Below are 27,806 nucleotides of genomic sequence, written 5' to 3' on the forward strand. Positions count from 1 at the left end.
ATGAGAAGAAGGGGAAGTGATGCTCTGACTTCAAGCATTTTTTAACGCAATTGTGAAGAATGATGTTCTGGAAGTAATAGTTTCTCAAAACATCGTGATGTCTGATGTGCCTGGTTTATTCAGGGGTGAAAATGAACGCCGAAGTGAGACCAACGTTCGTCCTGCTCACATGTAAATTATCCGGAAAAATAATAAAGGTTAAACTAATTCATATCGACACGGTGAAAATTGCCGTGTTTTCTACATTTTTGGCTCTCGAGACACACAAGAAAACGTGTGTCTCGATTGTATTGTATCTCTATGTCATTGTATTTTTATTAATATTTGCACCTATACTATGTACTAACATTGTATTTTTGGTTCTAGGTTATGCTTTTTAATAATTTCAATAATTCAACCTAGAATCCTATCATTTCATAAATTCAGAAACATAAGATTGGTAGATTTGCCAATAAATAACAACACAAATGGCAGGCAAGCGTGAATGAAGGCAGTGTGTGAAAACAATGAAAACGAACGTAAATAAATTAATAAGAACTATAACAACGAACGAGTTGCAGGTTAAACTTGCTACGATGTCAACACGAACGATATATAAGACGAAACAAATATCAACGACGTTTTCATAGATTGATTATACCTCCTACTGCAGAATTGCGAATGCTGGGCAGAACGAATGTTGATAAACATCCAGTGAACATCGGAAGATAATACAACACGTATTAATGCATATTCAATATAGATATGTATAACGTATGTTGATACATATTAAAAGATTTATCAAAGTCGCCGCATTATACACCAGAAAAATTATTTAAGTTCCTGTCCAAGGTCGCTTAATAATAAGTTGATGAAAATACGATTCGTGGAATAACTATACAAAGTAACTTTTGACATTTGTATTGTTATATTTTATTGCCGGATGCTCTGTGCGGTGAAAAAATTCAATTTATAAGTGACTTGTCAGCAGTGCAAGCAATTGATAGTACATTTAAAGAAAAAGAGTGTCAAGATATTTTAAATTGAGAAGAATTTATTTTTTGACAAGAACATTGTATTGGTGTCTCAGCTTTTTCTCAAATGCACCACCGATATGAAAAACTGTTACATGCATCGTTGATCAGAAATAAACCATTAATCAGCAAGTGATACAGTATTGTTAAACAAGTGTTATACCATAAACGTATCAAGGAGACGCACCAAATACGTGCCAAAGGCACACCAAATACGTGCCAAAGACACACCAAATACACACTCCAGCATGGCACACGTCGCGACGCTCATCTACACGTTCATCCGCACGCTGGCCTGGATCCTGGTCGGCTTCCGGGGCTTCAAAGTCGAGGAAACCCCGACCCGACAATCTTACGACTTCATCGTCGGTGAGTAAGAGATATGATAAAGTTAGGACAATCTTACGACTTCGTCGTCGGTGAGTAAGAGATATGATAAAGTTAGGACAATCTTACGACTCCATCGTCGGTGAGTAAGAGTAAATAATAAAGGTAGGACAATCTTTAGGACAATCTTACGACTTCATCGTCGGTGAGCAAGAGACATGCAAAAGTTACGACAATCTTCATCATGACTTCATCGTATGTAAGTAATAGGTTCGCTAAAGTGGTGAAAATCTTCTGACTTTACCGTTTGTGAGCAAGCGAGACGCTAAAGTTGCGATAAAGTTTGTAAGCGGTAAATTTGCGACGCTTCATCGTCGGAAGTTGATGCGTGCCCTACCGGTAAATTTAAAAAGCACCAACACAATAGTTTAGCTGATCCCACAAGCGGGACGGCACCAACACAACCGTTAGGACGGCATTAACTCATTAACACAAAGTTCCAATATCCCAAAGAAGGACTGCGTTGCAGGCAGTCAGATTGTTCAGGCTTGCATTGCAGTCGCGAACCGAACGCTCACTGCGAAGCTGACCTACAAACTGGACTTTTTGCTAGCAGTCGTTCGGAGGCGGAATGCCCACCTGTTTAGTTAACACATTATTATATTTATTAATATTCCCATGCATATTGTGCCGTTTTATAATTTTGAGAAATATGTAATCATCAGAAATTTCAGAATGAGTGCGGTCGTTGCTGTGGACTAAGTGGCGACAGGCGGGTGAAATTGGGTGATAATTTTTGAGTATTTTGGCGCAGCTCCGGCAAATGACGTCACGTTATGTCCTGCTACAGCTCATGCTCTATTAATGCCCAGTTATAGTTCATGATTTATATGTACGTTTTACCTGTTATAGCTCACGATAGCTGAGGTTTGACGCGCGGGCAGCTAATTTTTGAATTTATATTGCATCCTTTCCACGATCTCAAACGTGTGATATGTTGGAAGGCTACAATTCAATGTCTGTTCGTATCCCCTTGCGATTGGTGCACAGGTTTTCAATTGAAAACGTGGAAGCATTTTTTTTTAATTTTTGTCTGCACTATGCGCTTTGGAACAGTAGTCAGCATAACAAGGCTTTAGCTAACGCAACAAACTGTTCTCGCTTCCTATTTTTGAAGCCAGGAAAGTGTTATGTTTCATAAGAAACTCGCACCTCTCGAGAAACGCCATGTCACGGTATTTACGTTGCGTGGCACCGACACCGCATCGTCCCGTCTGACGATTTCAAGTGGGTCATCAACGGCGTAGAAGAGTCTTTGAAATTTTTTACTCATGCTATGGATTCTTTTTTTAGATTGATGTGAGCATGAGCATCTTTGCGGCATTCTAAATATTTTAAACGCTTTATTTATAAATTTCCTTGTCGTTTGTCTGTTTGTGATTTCGACTTCTGGAGCTGTGATGAATATACAAGTGCCTTTTAGGTTCGTAGTCACCAAACCTATTTATGTCGGGAATCATGCGGCTCTATAATATTATCACCCATTGTGATTTAAATTAATTATTTATAGAAAAACACTGTTTTAGCCCGCTTAAAAATATGCCTGATACCGCAGGTAGGAGTTTGCTTGATTCAGCACTGCGAAGTGTACAAAATAATATGTATAATTATAGACAAAAATTCTCATAATTATACCTAATGGAGTGCTTGTGATTCACCCAGTCCACTGCCGGGGGCTAGGGGTAGAACGACACCTTGTGGGGGGCAGATACCCCGTCCCTAAATATTCTTCACTGAAGAGTATGGGTCTAGAGGTCAAGTCTCAAGTAGAATGTCCTTATGGTAGATTGAGCTACTAAAAAAATAGGGTACTGCAGATAAGCGGTACATATAGGGTTCATTAATTAAAATGAACCATGCAAACATGAGTAGCCAGTAGAATGTCGGGCGTGAGCTGAGTGCCTATAGGCTGTCGGCAAATAACACTGACTCAACGTTGATTCCGTTTAAACATCGTTTAATCAACGTTATTTCAACGTTAGATGCCTGGTGGCAACGAGCAAAAACATTACTATCATGCTACCTAGCATCGGTTGGCAGTGACCTGCATACTAGTTTTTGCTTCACTAACATCGAAAGTAGTCAAAGTTTGGCAAGAAGCAACCGGTGCAAAAAAACTGGGTTGCCCAGACCATCGCAAAGCCTAAATTTTGGCCCATCATTTCGAACTTAACAGCGTGCGCGGCCTGCAAGTTGGTCCTCGTAATTTAAATGTTTTATTGCTTCAAGTATAGCACTTAAGGTTTGAATGGAAGGTGTATTTTTTAAAAGTAAAATGCACCATACGCACATCAGAAATTCATTAATTATTATTAGAGGTATTGGTTATTTGTAACCCTCATTTCCCATAAGTGTTTTAAGTTTTGCTGCATAATTTGACTTTCAATGTTGTTGTTACCGTTTGGATGAATGCTTCGACGTTCACATAACGAACGCGTAAAATGCTTGTACGGGCCACTTGTTAATGCATGATAGCGCATTGTATTGAAAGTAATAATTATAAATGTTATTTAAACATTAAATTCAAACAAATCAATTGACAAACAATATTAAACATTCAAGACTGTTCAGGAATCAAGCAGGTTATTCCACTAGAGTTTGAATAAATCAATGAATTATGTTATAAATTATGCTACACAGAATCTATACGAGTTAGATTATTTATCCTGATAATTGTATAGACGCTTCTGCACACAAAGAAATGAGGGAAACTTTGTCCATATAGTGATGCAATCTTTGCTCTTGAATGGGTTACCCTGGTCTAGTTGAACCGACAAAAAATCGGAACAATGCTGAACGCGTTTCTCTATTCGAACACTATGATCTACTTATATCTTCGAGTTTACGCACGAATATCGTTAATAAATGAATATAATAAATGAGTAATGACCCCGCATATCTGATGAGGTCGTCACATGACCTCAGAACGCAATAAGCAGGTTACCTGGTCGCCGGTAGTGCGGATGGGGCGATGCCATGTAAAAGGTCACCGTTTTACTTGTGCTCTAAATTCCAAACCTGTGGGCTGGCGACCGAATCTGTGCTCACTTATATAATTAGCCTGCTTAATTCACCAAGAATGATAAGAAAGAATGTGTTAATGTAATTCAGGTTTATGGTTTTTCGTTACTTACTTAGGTTGTAATCTCTCTCGGGTAATTTTGAAATGTTCTGCTGATTTTACTTGTGTTTTCTAACGTTTCTGATCTGACGATATATAGAGTTGGTCTCCGAAACGTATTTAATGATTAGTTAATTTGCTGGACGAGTAGATTGCATTTATGTTCCTTGTAAATAAGATCAAATTAGTGTAATTCATGACATTTCATCAATGCCGAGATCAAGCAGAACCTGTACACTGTATACCTTGAATTTGATAATTATAATTACTGTTATTACTTTGTCGTGTAATGCTCAACGATAAATTAATAATCATGATTAATTGTGTGATGATTGTAAACAAACGAAAAATGTACGGAGCTGCGTTTGTGGGGCCAAATGCTTCATATAAGTTCAGCATAAGTAACATTAATGGGAAATATATCTTGATATTTTGTCCGTATTCATTCATTATCGATACGCCTACCTTATAGTAGTGGTAGCTAATTCTCTTATAATTGGTACAAATTCAAGATGATGATTAGATAATGATTCGTTACGATTATGATCTGACTAAAATGCATGATCACATAGTCAGGAAATTAAAAAAAAGACATTCTCAATACTCTATGAAATTGGAGTATTATTTATTGTCTTAGAATAACAACGTCAATACTATCATAATGATTTGAGTGAAGAATGAAAGAGAAAGACTTTTAACCTTGACAGTAAGAATAAGCTGAGTAGGAAAGTGATTCAGTTCAATCTATCAATAGCATAAATAGAACAAAAGAAATGGAAATTGTCGATTGCGAATCCATCGTAATAAATGCTTAGTAATGAGACCATGAATTACAGCGACAGTAATTTGCTGTTGCAAAAAAGCCCAACTTCTTGACATATTGCGATATTCTTCACCTCCACGCGAACTTGACCGATTTATTTTTTTTTTGTGGGAATAATTAATTTTTGTGGGAAAAACTAAGAAAAATCTTTATGCCATGATTGTTAACAGCCTTCTTCTATGGATGATATGAATGCTTCTCATGATATGTTCTTATAAGCAATAATGTTATATCTTAAAACCCATTATGACTTTCGAATGTATCATTTCCAGAACTGCAGACGGGAAAGTGTTTTGTTTGGAAATACATGTTTGTCAGGGAGATATTACAAACAATTTTACTTAGAATATTATTTATCATTTTAGGCCAGTTGTTTTTGTACATTCTTGAACTGAAACGAGTAACAAACTTTGCATTATTATAACAAGTAAATTACCTGCCAAATATTCCAATCGGTACAGCGTGTGCAGTGATGCTGGTGAGCAAGACGCTCAAGTGATATATACTCACTTGGTTAATACATTATGTATGATATAGTTAATACATTATGTATGATATATACATATTGTATACATTCTGCACGAGACATTCATAATGCATACATTATGTATTAACAAAGAAGCTGACGTTGAGCTCATATTGTTATTCGCTGCCTCTGAAGGGCGCATCAAGCCGCGCTCATATGGTAACTGCTAGGCAACGACGTAGGTTATGGTAATTGTGGCTAAAAACTTAGAGAAAACACAATGGGTCAAGTTTTGGGAGTATGTCCACAATATTAGAAGTCAGTTGCTAAAATTCAAGGCTGAAAGCGAATAAAAAAATTGTATCTAAAAAAGCCATTATACTGTCTACGATAGACTTGCTTTTTTGTTTAAAACGTTGAGTGCGACACGACCGAGGGCATTTTTTCCGGACAAATTCGGCTATTTAGCTTTTTTCAATTGCGTTTGTCGACATAAATTTATGATGGCAGTACTACCTCATTAAATTTCTAAAGTAAGGAAAAAAGGAAAATTTCATTTTTGCAATGGAACCTACAAATTTACAAGAATATTTTAAATTATAGGCCTTCTTATCAGCGGGACTTGTCCTTTTTTAGGCCATCTGACAGCGCTGTTGAGTCGTCTCGCACTCAGCGTGTTAATATTGAAGTTTAATATTGACTGTGACAGTTTGGATGTAATGCCATCAATAATGCTTCTATAATGAGAAATGCCTTATTCCTTATAATTACTTAAATATATGAGCATGAACAATTACGATTATCACATGCTGCTCACACCAACATCAACTGTCACGCAGCACCATCACAGCAATGTGAAAAATACACATGCAAACACGTCGATCTTACCGCACCTAATATCCAAATACATTGTAACGAATCAATCCATAAATACTATGAATTCATTCGTTAAATAAATCCATGACAGATCACTACTAGGACGAAATATCCTTCATTTCCGTGAGTGTAACACTGCACGAGTAACCTTGAGCCTATCCCTCACGGTCGTCATGGTAACGCCAGAGCTTACCTCCCACGAGAAGATGTTTCGTGAACAACAACTTTCACTGTCATCCTTTCGGCAGCGCCTGGGCATCCACATTTTTTCATTGCTACCATTCAAAGTATCGCCATATTTTACAATACTTGAACCATTGCTACCTAGAATAAGTCACTTATTATCCATTTTAATATGCTCTGTTCTTTGTTACCCAGATCTCGCGTTGGGTTTATTTCTTCAGTAAATTAATTACGTCGTGGAGAGGGCGCCGCCCCACGCCCTACCCCTTCGTGCGTTACGGAATAAAGTATAATTATAGTAGAATTGCATATCATAATTTTATTATATTATAAGTAAGTAATAACCTATTTATTACACAATTTGTATAAATTATCGTTAATCTTTCAGCTAGAATGAATGACCTCAAAAACGTTATAGGGTAATTCTTATATGGCGCCACAGGGTAATATAACTAATTTCCCAGGCAACTTCTGTAGAGTTCAGGGCTGTTTTCCGCTTCATTTTTGACACCTGATGCCCCTCGGGAAGCAATTTCCCATTTTCTCGGCTAATTTCTTCATGCAGAGTTCAGGGCTGTTTTTTTTTTGTCCACGCTTTGGCTACGACTGAAAACATCGCCTTGACAATGTCGAAGCACTCGAGGTTGAAGTTAAGTTCTTTATTGACAAAATATTCTAACAAATCAGTGATGATCTTCGACTGCAGTGAGGAAGTTGATTGATTTACCTAACCTTGTCCCTGGCTCGATAACGTGCAGGTGTTAATGTCAGTTCTTGGTTGCAGGACAGCATGCAATTAGCGTGTATGGACAATTTATTCCTTCCATTGTAGTGATAAACTTCCATTCGAGTTCGATTTACCGATTTTTGTTATTGATTATTCTAATGCAGCGAAATTCGTAGGTTAACCCGGAAAGTGGGCTATGCAAAAATTCTTTAGTGCGCAAGTATATACCAACACTGGCAAGGTGTGCATTTTTCTATGATTCTGAATTACGTTTATTCAAATAATGCCGTTCAGCGTTTCAATCAGTGCGTGTATCTTGTAACTTTTTGTACAATATCGAGGAATACGCATAAGTTTGATATATTTTAGTGATTTGACGAATTCAGTCTTTTATTTGTTTAGTTTTGGTTATTTCTGAACAATAGTCTGGTTGTGATTAAGGCATCAAATGAACTCATTTATAAGAAATTCGCACAATGAATATTCTGACATATTATCTCTAAGATAGAATTGAGTGATAGCCAACCTAGGACGAATCCAAATCAATATTCATGTCATTGACGGTAGGCGAAACAGCATTGAAATAACGTTGTGGTGAGATATGGCTATTGATTATCGTGCATTGACTTACGATTATATATTATCTCGTACTGACGTATTTGAATTTCAAAAACAAACGAATGCAATATTGCTTTCCTTAATGGAATTTGCATGCACTTGCTTCGATTAGTCTTACTATCGCATGGACGCAATTGAGAAGTAGCAATAAATGAAACATGCTGAGGTGCAAACATGGTGAGGTGCAAACATGCTGAGGTGCAAACATGCTGAGGTGCAAACATGGAGAGGTGCAAACATGGAGAGGTGCAAACATGGTGAGGTGCAAACATGGCGAGGTGCAAACATGATGAGGTGCAAACATGGTGAGGTGCAAACATGGTGAGGTGCAAACATGGTGAGGTGCAAACATGCTGATTTGCAAACATGATGAAGTGCATATATGGTGGGGTGCAAACATGGTGAGGTGCAAACATGGTGAGGTGCAAACATGCTGAGGTGCAAACATGCTGATTTGCAAGCATGATGAAGTGCATATATGGTGGGGTGCAAACATATGGCGAGATGCAAATTATGATGCTTTACTCCGTATTGACACCAACGTCTTAGTCCGCAAAATCGGTGTGATGTGTAGTCCCCAGCGACAGTTTTATGTTGCCCCAGTCTCCATAGACAGTGTGATGCCCCAGTCCCCAAAGACAATGTGATGCCCCAGTCCCCAAAGACAGTGTGATGCCCCAGTCCCCAAAGACAGTGTGATGTCCCAGTCCCCAAAGACAGTGTGATGCCCCAGTCCCCAAAGACAGTGTGATGCCCCAGTCAATGCCTCAGTCCCTATATATAGGCAGTTTTATGATGCCTCAGTCCCTATATATAGGCAGTTTTATGATGCCTCAGTCCCTACACTCAAGATGCCACAGTCACCAAAGACAGTGTGATACCTCAGTCCTCATAGACAATGTGATGCCCCAGTCCCCAAAGACAGTGTAATGCCTTAGTCCAAAAGACAATGTGATGCCTCAGTCCCTACAGTCGATGTGATGCCGTTCAGGAATGTCCACGCTATGCTCTGCATTCGAGGAGCTGCAAAAGACCAAGAAGCATCCCGAGAAGCGCAAGACATCGCGCAGCTTGTGAGAGTTCAGCCGGAACACAAACAGACTTCTGTGCCTTTCCCTTGCACGTCGAAACCTCGCAACGGGAATCCCGCTATATATGTTAGCTCCTAACTTCTCGCGACAATCCCGCTAACCGAGAGGATTAGTCACTTAATTAGCTGGTATGTTACATGCGGCGAGTCGGTTGCTAGCAGAGCCAGGATGGTTGACGTGCTGCAGCTAGGAAGTCTGCGTAGGAAATTCATGTGAGAAAAATCCATATGAGAGAAAAAACGCATAAAATTGATATTATATGTGAGGTGGTCTAATGAGTAAGTTCATATGAGGAATTTCACCACATGAAGTGATGAAACGCAATCAACCAAACTTTCCAGCAACTCCCCTAAGTAAATCACTCATACAGCTGTTTCAATTGATTATATTTATCATTAATCGGAGTTTTGCATCATGATTAGAACCAAAATACGATCCACGAATTTCTTGTTGTTCAACATGTTCATCAGTCACAGCTGCCACCAAGCGTCTGTTTCCTACTGACCATTCTTGTCCGTGTTCCCTAATATAAAATCACGATACTTGAGTTTTATAAATGAAGGAACAGTTATACGAATTTTAAGTTTATGACAGGGAGTTTCGAAGTTTTACTATGCTAAATTCAAGATAACATAAAGAAAAAATCAGTCTCACATGTCAGGGTTGCGTTCCCTTCATAGAGCGTTTATTTTTTGAGGTTGAACAAAAAGTAGACAAGAAAAACTGAATATCATGTCGAGATCTCCAACCCACCGCAAGTCATCCCCCGGATCCTCAAGTAAATTTTTCGCAGGTGCGACATAACGATTCCTCGTAGCGAATTGCATTGATTCACTCCACTTGATACCTCACAAACGTATAACTTCATTCATTACCTCACAAACACATCACTTCATTCATTACCTCACAAACACGTCACTTCATTCATTACCTCACAAACACATCACTTCATTCATTACCTCACAAACACGTCATTTCATTCATTACCTCACAAACACGTCATTATAGGCTCGGTATAGGCGCCGCTGAGAAGGAAGGCTTCGCGCCGCAATGACATGCGTGCGTATGTGCATTTCATTGCCTGATGTCGTACTGAAATATTTGCTTGTCATTGAAAATAATTTTGCTTATTGCATGTTATTGCGTAACATTGCGTGTAATGTATGGGCATTCCAAACGTATCTTTGTGTATTATATAGTTTAATATTGTTCATCGGTGCGCACATTACATGTCATTACCAGGTGCCGCTGTGCTTCATTGTTTATCATCGGTTGCTGAACGATATTATATTTAATTAATTATGAGAGAGTGCGTGTCTTTGTATGTTATTGCAAGTTGTAGTGACACTGAGAAATTGTAAGTGTGACTGCAGGTTTTTACTCGTCGTGAGAGTGACCTGGCAGTTTCTGGCAGGTCAAAGTAAGTTTTTGTGGATTGGTGCTTATTTTAGGGAAATAAATGATTTACGTTGTGTCTTGATAGCTGTTGAAGTGACAGCTGCCATCTGTTTAAAACTAGCCTAAAAATTTTGCAGGTTGATGAAGAATATGTAGCTCAAAAAATGTAGATGTAGTTCAAAAATATTAACAAACATGAATTTTGACCTTTAAACGACACTATGCTAAGCTGACCTACTTGAAATAAAGTAGAAAAACGTTTCCAACTACAAAAAAAATTGGTTTGTTTCGGCCTGAATTTCCAAAGTTTTTAACTGTCGGTAATATTTGGTTAGACCAATGTATGAAGTTGGATTAAAAACACACAATGAATTTCCAAAGTTTTTAACTGTCGGTAACATTTGGTTAGACCAATGTATGAAGCTGGATTAAAAACATACAAAAACGACGATTAGAATACGTGGCTTCGAAGGACTCATAACATGACGGTTGTTTGGTGAGTCTTGGATCCCTGATGATCCTGATGTGGCTGACAGTGTTCGTAAATAATTTAATGAAAAATTTTATCAAAATTTATAGACGAGTAAACTTTAAAACAAGTGAATAAATTTAGCCGCAAGTATACATTTTTGCCAGACTTTAGTAGCGGTCAATACTTATAGCTTGTCCCTCTTATACCAACAGTAATTACTGTTGGTGATACCGCCACACTCTACCTTGGACGACCATTTCATCTTTTCATACTGACTGTATACAATTACAAGGATTGATAAAAAAAACATGACTGATCAGCATTGACATTTTACATGATGGATCAACGTTACCCATTACCATGACCAACCCTCGAGCTGCTTGTACTCATCAAGTAAAACGGAGGCGGAGGTTAGAGCAATTAAAAGTTTTTTTGTATAATTCCCGAGCTACTGTTCGATTGAATTGAACAAGATGCAGAAGAACGAACCTAGTAATGAATACCTGTTAAGGAACAGCTGTATTTACATAGCGATTAATCGTTAAATATCTTAGATGATATACATGTACTTGTAATTTATAGTCTTTTAGTGCCTACAAGATTGCGTAATAAATGCATATTCTAGTTATTCTAAACTAATTGGCGCGTTTACTTAGGATAAATGGTAATAATATTCAATTTGCCTTACTTATCTTCATATAATGTCATGCGTACAAGCGTGGTCCAAGCAAGGGCCAAGTGAGGGTCAAGTGAGGGCTAAGTGAGAGACAAGTGAGGGCCAGGTGAGGGCCAATTGAGGGCCAAGTGAGGGCCAGGTGAGGGCCAAGTGAGGGCCAATTGAGGGCCAAGTGAGGGCCAGGTGAGGGCCAAATGAGGGCCAAGTGAGGGCCAGGTGAGGGCCAATTGAGGGAAAAGTGAGGGCCAAGTGAGGGCCAAGTGAGGGAAAAGTGAGGGCCAAGTGAGGGCCAAGTGAGGGCCAAGTGAGGGCCAAGTGAGGGCCAAGTGAGGGCCAAGTGAGGGCCATGTGAGGGCCAAGTGAGGGCCAAGTGAGGGCCAAGTGAGGGCCAAGTGAGGGCCATGTGAGGGCCAAGTGGGCCATTCGACACCGCCTCTCCTCCGCCTCGTGATCCGTAACCGCAATGCAATGCAGGCGCGGATGTCGAGACTTGGCTTTAAAAAGCTGCTACTAAAAATTAAAGTTTACTCTAAAATTTAATTTTTGAACTCGGAAAAGATGACAAGATGTTGTGCATTTAAATGCATGATTTTTTTTACATTATATGACCCGAAAATATTTACCTCTTGCTGAAGCCGGGACTAATATTATCGAATTATATAGGTTAGTTTTGTTTTAAATAACGAGGTAAGATTTAAATAAAATGAACTGATAATAATTGAGTTGAATTATTAAGAACAGCAACTTAAACAATTTAATTGATATTATGGTACGTTGTAAATTTTTTGTTAAAACTCTATATATAATATATAAAATTTTATATAATATAAAGATTCTAATAAAATCTAGTTCGCTTGTCAAAAATAAAAGAGAATAGTATCGATGATGATGTTAATCCCAGGCATTGTTAAAGTTCAAGACCATCTCTTGCTCCAATTATTCATCGGAGCCCCATAAGAGATTTTCCTGTTCCATGCAGTCAGTATTCAGTTCAAGGTCCGCAAACACGGAACCAAGAAGACATCGAACACCAGACTTTGCCCGCGTCAGGGGGAATTTTTTCTTCAGTGAAGAGAAAGTCTGGAGATTGCATGGGGTAATGCTCGCCTGGGAGGCTCGTATGGGATACCCAAGTAAAAACTTGGGCAGGGGGGAGCTAGGGATGTCCACTCGGGGCATTTTAAGATGAAATAATTGAAATATCTCCCAGCGAGGCGGGTGGGGATAGAGGAGCTGTAACATCTCAGCTGGGCCGTGGAGGAGAGTTAGGAGTTAAAAATGGATTTAATTTCATTGATAAACAGATTATAACAGAGAAAAGCATATGTGATTTAATAAATCATGGTAATTTGCTTCCTCTATTTTTTAAGTTTCCAGACAGCTGACGGCGTCCAGAAGAAGACTTGAACTTTGAATTACTCAGAATTAAAAATAAAATCAGTTGAACTAACCACATAGTTTGCACTCGTGACATTATTTCATGTGAATCTCGTTGGTGAATTTAAGGAGTGTTACGGGTTTACTTAGATGATGAAGTATTTCCGCAACGCCGGAAGAATTCGTGTCTCATTCATTCCATTCTGCTTTTATTCCTGCGCAAATTTCAATCATTGTCACTTTTATCTTTTTATTCCACATTTACCATAAAGCACTTAGAAAAGGAAAGATATAGAAGCTTGTGAATCAAAACATTGCAGGAAATACTTTTTTAATCAGCCTTCAATCGTTACCTACCTGCCTGCCTGCCTGAGCGCCAGCAAAACTCTTTCGACTTGATTCAAAAGATTATATAAAATACAAATCCAAATTATAATGTTTTCATATCTTTAAAATTCGTGTCTTGACCGACTGGATTCACAGTGTGAGGAATTTACTCGGTGTAAATTTGTTGCAATTTGATGATGCATTCGTCGGTATTGTTAGCAGAGCTGTGGCCGGGCCGAAGTCCGAGGAGAAAGTGAAGCCCTGATTTGCACTCCCACTTTACGCGCGCCGTACAAAAAAGTCATTGAGAACTATAGATGTTGGGTGTCCAACCTGCCGAGGAATGACGCAACCGCGGCGCGGCCTTAGCCTGGCAACTTACGATCGCTGGGGCAAACACTCGTTCCTCCGGGGAGTGTGGGGACCTTTTTGCTGGGGATGGCTGGGGAACTATAAGGAGACCGACATGCTAGGGATGGCTGGGGAACTAGGTGACCTGCATGCTAGGGATGGCTGGGAACTAGGAGACCGGCATGCTAGGGATGGCTGGGGAACTAGGTGACCTGCATGCTAGGGATGGCTGGGAACTAGGAGACCGGCATGCATGAGTTGGTATGGCTGGGGAACTGAGGGACCAGCATGCTAGGGACGGCCGAAGAACTAGGGGATCTGCAAGCTAGGGAGGGCTGAGTAATTGGGATCTGCATGCTTGGGTAGGCTTGGGAATGTGGAGAACCTGCAAGCTAAGGAGGCCTAGCTATTTGAAGGACCTGCATGCTAGGGTAGGCTTAAGAATTAGGGTACCTGCAAGCCAGGGTAGGCTGGGGATTTGTGGGACCTGAATTCAAGGAATGGCTGAGGAATGTGAGGGTCATACTTTTTAGTTTAGACCGGAGATTGGGAACATGCATTCTGTTGAAAGCTGGGACATGTGAAGGCTCTGCATGCTAGGCAAGGCTGGTAAATAAGGGCTTCTGCATGCTAGGTAAGGCTGGTTCAAAACTGGGAAATGTTGTGGGACTGCTGAGTAAGGCTGAGAGAGTGGGGGTACTTCTGGCGTAAGATGGTGAATGCACGACGCATCTGGAGGGCTCAAGAGACTGTAACAAATTCAGCAAATCATTCTTGATGATGAGGCATTGTTGAAGCTCCGGAGGCTGATGATGAATTGTAGGAGCAGTGCTACTGCTTCACGGGCATTGTCGTGGATGCCGTGAGGTTTGTGTGGATGAAGAAGATGAGCTTATGATGGCTGGGCGACTTCTTGGAGGATGACCAGGCGTTTTGGCAAATGTGAACCATAAACTGCATCCCTTCTGGAATGTCTGCAGGAATTATTACGTAATGGTTACCAACATTATAGATTGTGGCTGCTGATTATCTCGTGTAATGCGTCGCCGCCCTCTTGAGTTCCATTACATGAGTTGGTATAAACTACGTTATACAATATAATGATGCTGCTTGAAAACTAGAATGAATACAAGCGTAAAATCTTAATCACCAACAAATTTGGAAGATCGATGTTATCTGCCTTATTTGTTATGCTTTCCAAAAATGTTGTATGTTATGTTTGTTGTGATAGATACTATCTGATCCGTATAATGAAATATCGCTGATCTCTCAAAGCGTTTACAAAGAGTTCTTCACGATGAATGTGGGAGAAAGAAGGCTGCTCGATCTGTTCGAAATAACAATGGAGTAATTATAAATCATCGATATTTCTCTACAACCATAACGTCTTTTAAGAGATATAAATTTTTTCGTTTTAATTGATTAAATTTTGAGTGTCTGTTTATTTTTTTTTTGTCTTCACCATCAAGCCGAATGGGATGACGACGAATGAGTCAATCATGTTCCTGAAACTCATCAAACAACAGAGCTAGCGTGAATTTGTTTTATATCCTGTTATAACCACCAAATAGACACCAGTCTACCTTCTACCGTGTTGATGTCCCGCTATAACCACCCAGTAGACCCAGTCTACCATCCACCGCGTTGATGTCCCGTTATAACCACCCAGTAGACAATATGCAGTCTACCATCTACCGCGTTTTCCAGTCTACCACGACTCTACCGCCTGACAGCCAAAAGAGATCCGACGTCCAGACTCCAGCGAATGACCGCAGGGTTTCTGCCCTAAACTTATACGATTGTCTTACGAATATATAGAAAAGTATATAGGATATAAAATAAGTATGTTATGTAGGAGGATATCTATTCATGGATATCTATGTAAACGTGGAGGATATCTATGCAAGTATGTAGCGACCACACATAGCTTTATACATTCTCTGTCTTGCAGATATTCACTTAAAAACTTTCTACGAATAATAAAGGTTTTATAATTCTTCTTTAAATGATTACAGTTATAAAAATACATCCAATAATGTTATCACGCGAGTGTAAAATTTATTAAGTGAATTAATTTTAATTGGAGTATGTTTAGAAAAATTTAACAAATGAAATAATACGAGATGAAATAATTTTATTTAATCGTAAAGGCACGGACCAGCATTCCTTAATTTGCTGCTGCCGACTTCAGCCCTAACTTTGGTAAGCGATTCAAGGCGAGACATCGCAAGTTGATTTGTGTTGGAAAAATTTGCTTCTTATGCGACGTTTCCTAGTGGTCAGGAGCGGGTACCCCCACCCAGCACTCATCATAGATCTCAGTGAGTCTTTGTTCACAATGAGATGCACTTTTTGTTCCTGTGCGAGTCACCCTGACTCAGTTTGTCCCAGCAAAAAGGGTTATCTGTGCTACGTCCGCTCTCAGCTTGTGCCGTTGGGAAGAAAGCGTGTCAATATTTGGACAAAAGACCCATGAAGTTTTCTGAGACGACACGCAGCGCGCCGCTGCTGACCTCTGAATAATGAGGGCGAGGCGGGCGAGATTGTGAAATTTGTGATGCAAATGTCGTTCTTCCGGACCATTGAAGTTGTAGTCTATTAACTTCCTTACAACGTATGTAGGATAAGAGACAAAATGACATCACCTTTCAAGCAACGATCTTTTGTACATTGATTATGACAAATTTATATAATAATTAAAAATTTATAGAAATATATTACAGCTGTTTATTCGGACATATACATTATCAACACGCGGAAATAAACAATGCTCAACTCGAAAGTCAAGTGAATAACCTCACAAAGATGATTAATGTGACATGGCTTATTTATTTAACGTTGCTTATTTTTTTCCCTCTAGTTGGTTCGGGTTCGGCGGGCAGTGCAGTTGCCGGTCGGCTGTCGGAGGTGGCGGAGTGGCAGGTGTTGCTCCTCGAGGCGGGCGGGCAACCGCCCCCCGAGGCCACCGTGCCCGGCATGGCGCCCTTCATGATCCTGGAGGGACACGAGTCCGACTGGTGGTACCAAACCACCAGCCAGAAGCACAGCCAGTTCAACTATGTCAATAATGTAAGATAATGAAGTATGATACTTTACATACATATTTTGACTTTATACGTATAATGATCCTATACCTGTACTTATCTAGTACCTATCACCTCGTGCAACTTAACCTTCATTCAGACTAAGTTTCGGACTCTCGTTACCAGGCCTTTCAATACGAAAAGACATTGAAGACATTATAGGTATCCGCAGGTCACAATATTATGTTACTGACAATGTTGCTAAAATGTTGCGACTATATTTCTAAGTTTTCCATCAATGTTGATCAGATGAATTCATACTGATCTCATTAGACCAAAAATATAATTTTATAACATCATTCGTGGTCATTTTCGTGATAGGCAGACAAGTCCGCCTCTTGGCCTATTTAACTTTTATCACTCGGCATTCTTTTAGCAAATCCTACTGACGACTTTATTGATTTTATGTTCAGGATTTTGCTATGTAAACTAATCAAATAAATCAAATCATTGTCTGTACGGTAGACGACATGCATGCATTGGGATTGGAATTATATAGTTTTTTAGAATTATTATATTTTTTTAGAATTCGACACGCATGCATTGGGATTAGAATTCTTTCTAAGCAAAAGACGTGTCCAGGCCAACAAATACCCCCGCGGCAAAATGCTCGGCGGGTCCTCATCCATCAACTACATGATCTGGGTCCGGGGCAACCGCCGGGACTTCGACCGCTGGGCGGCCCTCGGCAACCCGGGCTGGGACTACGATTCCGTCCTGCCATACTTCAAGAAGCTTGAGACTTTCAGGGGGGGAGTGACCAACCAAACAGGTGAGTGACATGTAAAAACCGTGGGACTGAGTCTTACTTCAAGCTCACGTCGATACTACTTTACGTCCATGACGAATGCTTGCCTTACTTGATAGTTTATCAACCTTAAATGCTTAATTACCTTGATAGATTACCAACCTTATTGGCTTACAAACCTTGATGACTTACCAACCTTGATGACTTACCAACCTTGACTCACCAATAATGATCCATATTAATCCTATGCCCTTCAAGTCCCGCATTAAGCATAACAACTTATCCCATCCATTCCTGAATAATGCCTTCACGGGCTTCACCACATTAAGCCCCTTTCGTGTACCGGCCTTAAGCCCTTACCTCTTCACGGCTTCAAACCCGTACCTTGTCTCGGCCTAAAGCCCTTACCGTGTCACGGCTTCAAACCCGTACCTTGTCTCGGTCTTAACCCTTATCTCTTCACGGCTTCAAACCCGTACCTTGTCTCGGCTTAAAGCCCTTACCGTGTCACGGCAGCGGGGTATCACGGCTACGGTGGCCCCATCACGGTAATGGACAAGGACTGGGAGACGCCCGTAGCCGAGGCTTTCTTCAGCGCTGGGCGAGAGCTCGGCTTTCCGTCACCCGTCGACCCCAACGCCGAAGAGCAGTTCGGTGAGGAATAGATAATCATAATAGATTTAATTTAACAATAAATTGTTATGTATAATTTGCTGCTTGATCACGGTATTAAATTTCTCGACAGTATATCATTGGCAATTGCTTGAAAGCTCTTTGTCCCTCCATAAACTTTTAAAAATAAGATTTAAAATATATAAAAATGCAAATTATATGAGATATTTTCAAGATTTTTGTGTGCAGGCTTCACGCGGCCGCAGATCAACGTCTTGAATGGCAAAAGATCGTCGTCTGCTGAAGCTTACCTAATAATGGTTCACGTATTCATAGAACATATTCACGTATTCATATTAATGGTCATTGATGGTTCACAGCATTCATATTAATGGTTAATAATGGTTCATGTATTCATAAAACATATTTACGTATTCATATAAATGGTCATTGATGGTTCACTGCATTCATATTAATGGTTAATATTGGTTCACGTATTCATAATAATGGTTCACTATATAAATAATAATAAATATTAATAATTACGTCAGGTTCACGAGGTGTACGCGTCGAAGGAGGTGGTCTTGTCGGCGGGGGCGATAGGCTCCCCCCAGGTCCTGATGCTGTCGGGGGTGGGGGACCCCCGTCACCTGCAGAACTTTAACGTGAGGCTCTCAAAATATGACATCGAAATTTCGTAAAATTTAATGCATGATTTTTATTCTATTACTATATTATATATTTTTTTTCTATTGTTTTATTTATTACTCATTTTTGGAATGAAATAGCTACTCATAGAAAGAATAGTTTTTTTTCTGCGACTATGACGTAGAAAACCATAATTTCATACAGTTTTAAAGCAGAGACTATTCTGTCGAAGAAGCGAAATATAAAATTATTATACTATTTAGCTTAAACATGTATAATTGGATGAAATTTCGAGAAAACTAATAGTAACTTGCTCCGTAAATGACTCTTCGCTAAGGTCCGGAGCGTTTCCGCTCGCAACCAATTAGTAAATCTCAACCTTTCCTACCCCAATTCTGCCGGCATTGTAGTATCCGGTCACTACCAAATCCCTATACAGATACTTAACTATGTAAAATGTTTCAACGAATTATAAAACTGAAGAAATAATGATGTTATTATGTTGAAAATAATTAGTATTTGAATGATTCTGCTGACACTGAATTTCGTGGCCAGATTCCCGTAGTTCACCATCTGCCTGGAGTGGGTCAGAACCTGCAGGATCATCCTACCCTCTACGGCCTCACCTGGACCATCGACAGACACAAGGGGTCTTCTTTTGGCAGACTTTTGAACCTGTACTCCTCCGTCTGGTACTTGCTTCACAGAAAAGGTATTTTGCACTGATACAGTGGTTGTATCGCCCTATTAATCTTTGCCAAAGGCTTTTCTGCCTTTCGGGAGATGGGCTAGCTTGTGTGTAAATAGATAAAGCAGGTAATGCATATTGACTATGACGATGTTTTGAAGTTGGCAAGTTTTCTTCCAGCTTATGCTAAGTTTCAGTATAATGTTGCAGAAAAATATTTGCGAAGCTACTAAAGTTCTGTAGTTACATTCAGAAAAGTTTCGCAAGGACCACAGTTCCAATAATGTTCGTAAAATTGTCTGGAACAGGTAGTTTAAATTCATGTTCCTAATAATCATTTGGTTCTGATTTTGGCAGTCCTTCGTTGCTCATAATTAATAATATTGTGTCGACTATTGTTATTTACGATTGTTCTCAGTTGGTACCACAACTGAGACTAACAGATGTCCCCTTTTGGTACCACAACAACTGAGACTGGTAAGTGTCCTCTGTTGCTACTACCTTTGAGAATGGCAGATCTCCTTTGATGTTACCACCACTGTGACTGACATATGTCCTTCGATGAGACTTCATCAACGAAGTCGCCATTAATGAACTTGTGGTGACAGGTCCATTGTCAGTGTCGTTCGGGCTCGATGGAAACGCGTTCCTGAACACCGGATCACACGCTGACCCACTGTGGCCCGACATACAGCTGGTGCTGCAGCCCCAGACTCCCGCCATCGACGGTGGTGTCATGTTCGGAAACCAAATCGGCTTCCGTACCAAGGTCGGTAAAATAGATTCTAGCATAAAATTAAAGCAAACGATGACCGAATAGTGCAGTAGTAATATAAAGGGAGAGCTTTTTGTTGGAAAGCTCGAATCAAAAGGCTCTACAGGCAAAAGTTTAATAGTTCTCAAAAATTTTCCGACGTTTGTTGGACTTGGTTTCGACGGCTATACAATGAATGCGCATTCTTGGGTTGATAAAATCTATTGTCTTTAAAAGCCTTTTTTGAAGACGTCGGAGCTCCCAGGAGTGATTTTTTCTAATAAACAATAAATACGGAACATGTTATCTGTAACGTGAAAAATCCCTGTAACCGTTTTTTATTCTGCCTGCATTTGTTTTAATGAGCGCAACATGTTCCATGTCATTCAAAACCAGACTATTATTTGCAAAAGAATTTAGCATGATCCCCTAACAAGAAATTCGAAACAGATTAATATTTTGAATACTTAATCATTATTTGAGAGAGTGCACGATGTTCAGATGTACCGGGAGTACTTCGGGCCGCTGAACGGCAAGCATGGCTTCAACATCGGCACGATGTTGTCCGTCCCCAAGAGCCGCGGGTCAGTCACCCTGCGGTCCCGCAACCCTCGCGACGCTCCACTCATTGACCCCAATTTTCTGAGCCACCCAGACGATGTGGATGTTATGATGGAGGGTGGGTGTGATGTTGTGATCTGGGCTGAAGTTAGTTAATGTTAATAAAATAATCATGTTGTTCTCGCGACACCCTCCTTATTGGCCCCAACTTCTTCAACCACATCAATGATGACAAATGTAGACGTCACGATGAGAGAGGAGTGTGGTGCAATGATGTCTGGATAGGTTAGGGAATGGGATTGATGTTATATTATGGGATTATGGGATTATGGGATTTATGTTATAACTGGAAAACGACTGTTGCTCAGACTCAGAAAGGAGCTTTTTTGAGTAACAATATGGTGGAACCGCGACTTCGCCCTTGGCTTTGCCTGAAGTCCCGCAAGCTAGAATGTGCATCTGCAGGTGAGGTTTATTAATATTAAAGCAATCATGTAGCTCTCGCGACGCCCCCCTCATTGACCCAACTTCCTGAGCCACCCTGACGATGTGGATGTTATGATGGAGGGTAGGTGTAATGTTGTGATGTGGGGTGAGGTTTGCTAATGTTAAATATGTAATCATGTAGCTTTAATGTTAATAAAATAATCATGTAGCTCTCGCCCCCCCTCATTGACCCCAACTTCTTCAGCCACATAGATGATGACATATGTAGACGTTACGATGAAGAAGAGTGTGGTGTAGTGATGTCTGGATAGGTTAGGGAATGGGATTGATGTTATATTACAGTCCTCGTGACATTCCGATCATTGGTCTCTATTACCTATGCCACACAGATGATGTAGATATCATTATATGTAAGTCGTGGCTGGTGGTGAATTACTGTCTGCCGGCCGTTCTAAGTGATGATGCAAAGGATGGATTGTTTGGAAGTTCGAGTAATGATATCTTCACGTTTCTTTTTTGCCATTGAGAGTAACTGCATGTAAGAAATAACTTTTTTCCTAGCTTATTGTCCATTAAATAGCTACTTTCACACGAATGAGGGACTGAAGTGGGTACAGACTGGACATTCCAGCTTTTATAAATAACATAATGAATATGCTCACTCCACCTGATTTGTATCTGGACTCTCGCTGTATCATCGCTCAGTGTCAAAGAGAAATATTTTAGACTTTTAAATTTTTTTTGGCCACATTGATTTTCAGCACACATTTATTTTGCAGCTGTGAAGCTTTCGTTAAGACTGGGCAACACCACAGCATTCAGGAAGCTTGGTGCCAAGTTCTACGACAAGGTGAGTAAACTTAATTTGATACGTGAGGATGCAGGAATAAAAATATGCGTGAGCGCATGTCGGATGCTAGTCATTTTTATAAACTGGCATTATTAAGAAATGTTGATAGTGTCACTGAGATAATTGCACGTTAGATATTGTAAATATTACCAATTGTTATGTGAAGGAGAATTTGCTTTATTATTAGATGAATTTACAAATAGATTTTAAAGATGGGAGTGTTTTTTTTTGTAAAACATATACACTGAATCCCTCATCACATTTCCAAGATATCTTCACAAAATTCCGAGCACCACGCTGATGCATGTTAATTACATTGGTGTAGCTAAATTGTACGTTCTTTAATGAAAACTGCATGATAGATATATTCGTTCCTGTGATGATACCTAAATAAAAGATTTAACTGTCAACTTTGTGCAGACATTACCGGGATGTGAGAAGGAAGTGAAGCATTCAGACGACTACTGGCGCTGCTTCGCCCGCCACATGTCATCCACGAACTACCATCCTGTGGGGTCTTGCAAGATGGCACCGAGCTCTGACCTTATGAGGGTTGTTGACCACAAACTTAGGTTAGTCGCAGCCTAACCAATAGTTTATAATTTCATCGTAAGCACAGTTGTCTGTTCATCCTCAGGTATTTATTCAATTTGACATTTTCTGTGTTTGTCACAATATCTGTCACAAAGTCTTGAGACTGCGCGCAGGTAGGCTTTAGTTTTTTCATTTGTGCCATCTTGATAAATGCAGGTCAGAACCTACAAAACCGGTACGGCCTCAGCCTTTTCCAATGGCAGAAACGAAGGGGTGACTCTATAAAAAAAAATTGTCATAAATTATATTATATAATATCAATGTAAATCAATAAGACAGGATGACTCTCTTCAAGTAATCCAATGGCCAATTTAAAAAAAAACTAATTGGTGGGATTAGAAGTGCTTTATTTTCTAACATGTTGTAGAGTTACCTAATTATTTGACACCATAATTCCTGATTGAGAAATTGCAATTTTCTTATGACTCAAAATTCTCGTTTTCAAGAGACCTTGTTTTTCTGTACACATCGCCATCAATAAAATTTCCGTTGACGACTTGACCGCAGAGTTTGGGGCGTGTCAGGGCTGCGTGTGGCGGACGCCAGCATCATGCCCGTGATGGTTGTGGGCAACACCAACGCCGCCGCTGTCATGATAGGGGAGAAGGCGGCCGACCTCATCAAGCAGGACTGGGGAGCCATTCGGTGACGGGCAGTAACTGTAGGAAAATCTAGATAAGTCACCTATCAATTCATTGATTGTCGTACGATTACCATAGTTATGTGTGTGAGGCGAGGGTGATGGTGCCCATGTGACGCTCGCGTCGGTGTTAGTTGAATTCAAATCCACGCAATAATTTATAGTAGCCGAAGGACTAAAAGTAATAATGGCGAAGAAGACTCCTGTTAATATGTTGAAGGTTAGATGCCAGTTGTCCTGTTGTGATGTTGTGTTGATGTTAGTGTAATTTATGAACTTAGACATTTGGCTCTGATGGAATCGCTTCTCCAGTTGAAAGTTAATGCATTATTGAAAAGCTTGAGGTATTTGACACATTTATTGCAATTTTTTACTTATTGTCCGCATACTTAACTTTTTTGTCATTTATTTATTATGTTTACTTATTTAACGGAGGATATTGTCAAAGCCTTGTGGCATTTTATGATGTATTGGTGTGTTCATTCATGAAAGAAATCGATAGTTAAGAAGTTATCGACAATGCGTGTAAGTTTAAATACAAACATTAATTTACGTTTAACATTCGCTCTGCTCTGTAAACACGTGTCGAATTATTTGGAAAATTTTATCATGGAATTTCCTTATTCACTCTTATTGGTATAGTTTTCAATCATCAGCTTGAATATTTTTTTAGCTGTTTCAATTTTGCTGAGAACATATTTAAGTAAAAATGCAAGGATAAGATAAACAGAGATGTTTACTGAAAATATCGATGTAAAAATGTAATACGTGGAGATAACATAAGAAACTCTAATCATTTAGACAAAAGCGTTTACAATTAACAGTCACTTAAGGAGTTCACCACAACCTGCAGAACAAGAAGACTGGTTGCATCGTGATATTGACCAAGTCCCTAGACTTTATTCGCGTGTTTTACGTTAATACATCCATGTAGTAAAACTGTTTCCTTGATCATAGTTCTATTTATTATAATTCGACACTATTTTCACAATTGAAAGCAAATTGGGTCTGGTGTGTTTAGAGCACGAATTTTTTGAGAAATATGCACGCATTTAGCAAGAAAACTACTTTCGTATGGCGTAATTTGACAAGTAGACTATTTTCAATAGTTATTAAAATATTGTAATGATTTCATTATGCGATAAATAATCTGGTATTGCTCAGTGACAGTGATGAACGTGTGTCAAAAGACTTACAATTCTCTAGTCTTTTATAGATTTAGAACGCACCAAAGTTCCCTACGGTGTTAATTCTCCTCGTCTTTTTAGCGCATTTTCTCATTTATGGAGAAAATGCACTATTGTGCTCGTCATGTCCGTCTGTCTGTCCGTCCGTCCGTCCGCTACTTCACGTTTTCGTCGACGAGAAAATGCGCTCTCTGTCACTCACTGCAGTGAGTATTGAGTTATATTTTTTTACAGTGGTGTCGTATAAGAATCTCTACTGATGTATCTATTCAACGGAAGAATATATATTTTTGTGTGGATAGATATTTTAAAATTTTATTTCATGTTTGATTTTTATTTCGAGAAATGGGACTAATTAACGGTTGAAATTTGATAATATACTGAATTTTCGACGAAATGTGGAAAAATCAGCAAATTTCGTAAAAGAAGACATTGTAAAATTCCTCTCATTCATTTCTTAGATAAATACAATTAAAATATTATGACCATGAAGCTTCTATTTGACTATAATAATTGAATAAGAAATGTAAATGTATGTTAAGAATAATGATATATACGTTGAAATTGACAATGGACAACGCTGTTACTCCTGCAGTTACGTTAACGTAAGTTCATTTTTGGACGGTTCACTGCTCACTGTAACGCAGTGGTTCTCGCCATGTGAGGTTTATAACTTCGTGTAACAATACAATGAAAAAAATGTGCAATTATTTGTTCTTCATTTCCCTAACTGTGTCGTTACCTCTTCTTTAGATTCCCTTTAAGCGAGTAAATAAGACTCTTGACGTTTTGAAATATTAAAATTCTTTAAGATCGAAAATTTTCCTCAATCAGTAACTATTTAGTAAATTTTAGCAACTTGTGATTTCTTTAAATACTATTTATTAATTTATATATTTTCGACATTTATATATTATCAACATGTATGTAAATTGATGCCACCTAAGTATTGATGGTGACAACGATGAGGTGAACAAATTTGACTTAATTAATAATTAATAATCTTCCATTTACGCACAAATACCCCCTGAAAAAAAAATGCACAAAGAAAACTCTTCAAAGAAAATTGATTTGGTCTGGTCAAGTAAGTAAGGGAAACTATAATATCAGTTCTCTTGTATGATCAGCTAGAAAAATATTAATGAAGTCTTGCTTGAATGCAAGAGTGCTTATCAATCAACTTTATTGTATTATTAATTGTGAGTTTCATAGAGACATATAAGTTGTTATGAATTATGACCTGATGAGTGGTCGCTTGTTACGGTGAGAAAGGCGCATTTTACGTGTTCAGTGTTCCACCTCCACTGGAAAATTTTTCACCCATTCTGAAGCGTTGCAAAAATTTCAGCATATCCATTTTAAAAAATTCAGCATTAAATCAGTACCTCAAGTGAGTTAGTCAATTTTCACTTGTATTGAGTTGAAGTTTCCTGCGAGAATCGAAAGGGAAAATAGCTCTCGGTGTGATGACAATTTTTCACGCGAGACATTAATTGCTTCATGTCAGTATTTCACCCCATATTAAAAATGTTAATATCGAGCAAATTCAACCATGTTATACTTGAGATTATATAACTTTTCTTAGGGCACTAAAATATTAGAGTTACATATATATGAATAACTTTCTTAAGATGTTCGATTTGAATTGAATTCTTTCTTTGAATATAAAATTGGTAGAACAGATTCTCTGGACGAGCGCCGCTTGCTGCTCGCGTCTGTCGCGGCCTCTTAAGCAGACGAGCGGCCGCGGCCACCTAAGCAGACGAGTGNTCTAGATGTGTATAAGAGACATCTCCTAAGCAGACGAGTGGCCGAACTCGTAAGCAGACGCGAGGCCGCGGCCTCCTAAGCAGACGAGAGGCCGCGGTCTCCTAAGCAGACGAGTGACCGAACTCTTAAGCTCCTAAGTAGATCATTACTCAAGCAGCGTTGCAGTCACCGGAGAGCGCGCGGTCTCTGCCTGTCTTCACCTCTCCATGTCGTGACCATCTCGAGATATTCCCTCGTCGGTGTTCTCATCTATTTTCCTCTTAAATTTTTTTGATCTTCACTTCTGTTTTCTCATATTATTCGTATTATCTCATTGTGTATATACTTTATCATATAATATATCGTATTATTATACGTATATTATAAAATGCAATTGCATAATATAATATATTGTCATATTATCTCGCATTTTCATGCTTACCGTTATTTAAAAATCCCGTGGCTAAATTTGTTCTTTTTTTCAACAAATCTCATCCCACACATTATTCGTATTCTTGTTATTAATAAATTCTGGAATACATTACACCATCTGCTCAATTTTTTTACAGTTTTTTTTTATTTCGTGAGATTCAGGAGGTCTGAAATTTTTGTGTCTTCTGATGCGACTTCTGAATAAATACATGTATGTTCGAAGATTCAATGAATCAATTTAACCAAACAAAATTGTCGTGATATTTAAATTGCTATAACATTGTCAGTGATGAATGATTTGCTTTTAACGTTTATTTTGTCGCGTCCTGGCACCGATACTGGCAAGGTAAAATAGAATGACACGAGCCTGTGAATTGAATTCTATGAATTAAATTATTGGAAAAGAATTGTCCCATTATTTCTCAAAATATCTTCTCAATTATCACCCATCTATCGTATCATACATAGTAGACTTAATGACTTCAAGCACATGAAACAGTTTTTAAGGAAAGCTTTCCATGCCCTGAATGATTAAAAATAAAGAGTATCAGTTTCATTTTTGCTAGTTTAGTGAATACAACAGAGTCTAATTCAGCCTGTAGACGCCGGAAACTGTAAAATTGCAGAGAAAATTAATAAGTATTAAAAAATTCACGGCACCGGTAATTTGTTCATAAAAGTGGACGATATTATTCCAACAGTTTTATCGTGGGAACATTGAAAACAAAAACAAAATTAGCTGCAGTAGAGATATTTATTATAATGGAACTTAGCTTTGGTAATACGTATACTCAACATTTCGTTGCACGATTCGTGACATGAAATGAGTATACTGAGCAATTATTGAAAGAAAATTAGTTGTAGATCAGAACATTTAACGTTATTAATTATTATTGAGTCAACTCAG

At 39.0% G+C, this 27,806-nt stretch overlaps 1 protein-coding gene across 1 annotated transcript; it reads left to right on the forward strand.

The window, feature by feature from the left end:
• The first annotated feature begins 376 nt into the window (after positions 1-376).
• LOC108681661 (glucose dehydrogenase [FAD, quinone]) lies at positions 377-24,837 on the forward strand. The gene is made up of 12 exons (XM_018170713.2): positions 377-1,382; positions 16,767-16,975; positions 17,572-17,761; positions 18,254-18,391; positions 18,599-18,675; positions 18,901-19,014; positions 19,553-19,709; positions 20,294-20,454; positions 20,941-21,118; positions 22,227-22,297; positions 22,718-22,869; positions 23,399-24,837. The coding sequence occupies exons 1-12, from the start codon at positions 1,262-1,264 to the stop codon at positions 23,538-23,540; spliced, it is 1,710 nt and encodes a 569-aa protein (XP_018026202.1). The 5' UTR covers positions 377-1,261; the 3' UTR covers positions 23,541-24,837.
• Positions 24,838-27,806: the final 2,969 nt, after the last annotated feature.

This window comes from Hyalella azteca, unplaced genomic scaffold, assembly GCF_000764305.2.
Source record: "Hyalella azteca isolate HAZT.00-mixed unplaced genomic scaffold, Hazt_2.0.2 contig5701, whole genome shotgun sequence".
NCBI lineage: Eukaryota > Metazoa > Arthropoda > Malacostraca > Amphipoda > Hyalellidae > Hyalella > Hyalella azteca.

Bases quoted from the DNA above. Each gene is read 5' to 3' on its own strand.
- LOC108681661 (XM_018170713.2), top strand. From the start codon at position 1,262: ATGGCACACGTCGCGACGCTCATCTACACGTTCATCCGCACGCTGGCC. The intron at 18,676-18,900 runs GTATTCATAGAA...TAATTACGTCAG, and splicing joins CTTACCTAATAATGGTTCAC to GTTCACGAGGTGTACGCGTC. The intron at 21,119-22,226 runs GTGGGTGTGATG...TTTATTTTGCAG, and splicing joins TGTGGATGTTATGATGGAGG to CTGTGAAGCTTTCGTTAAGA.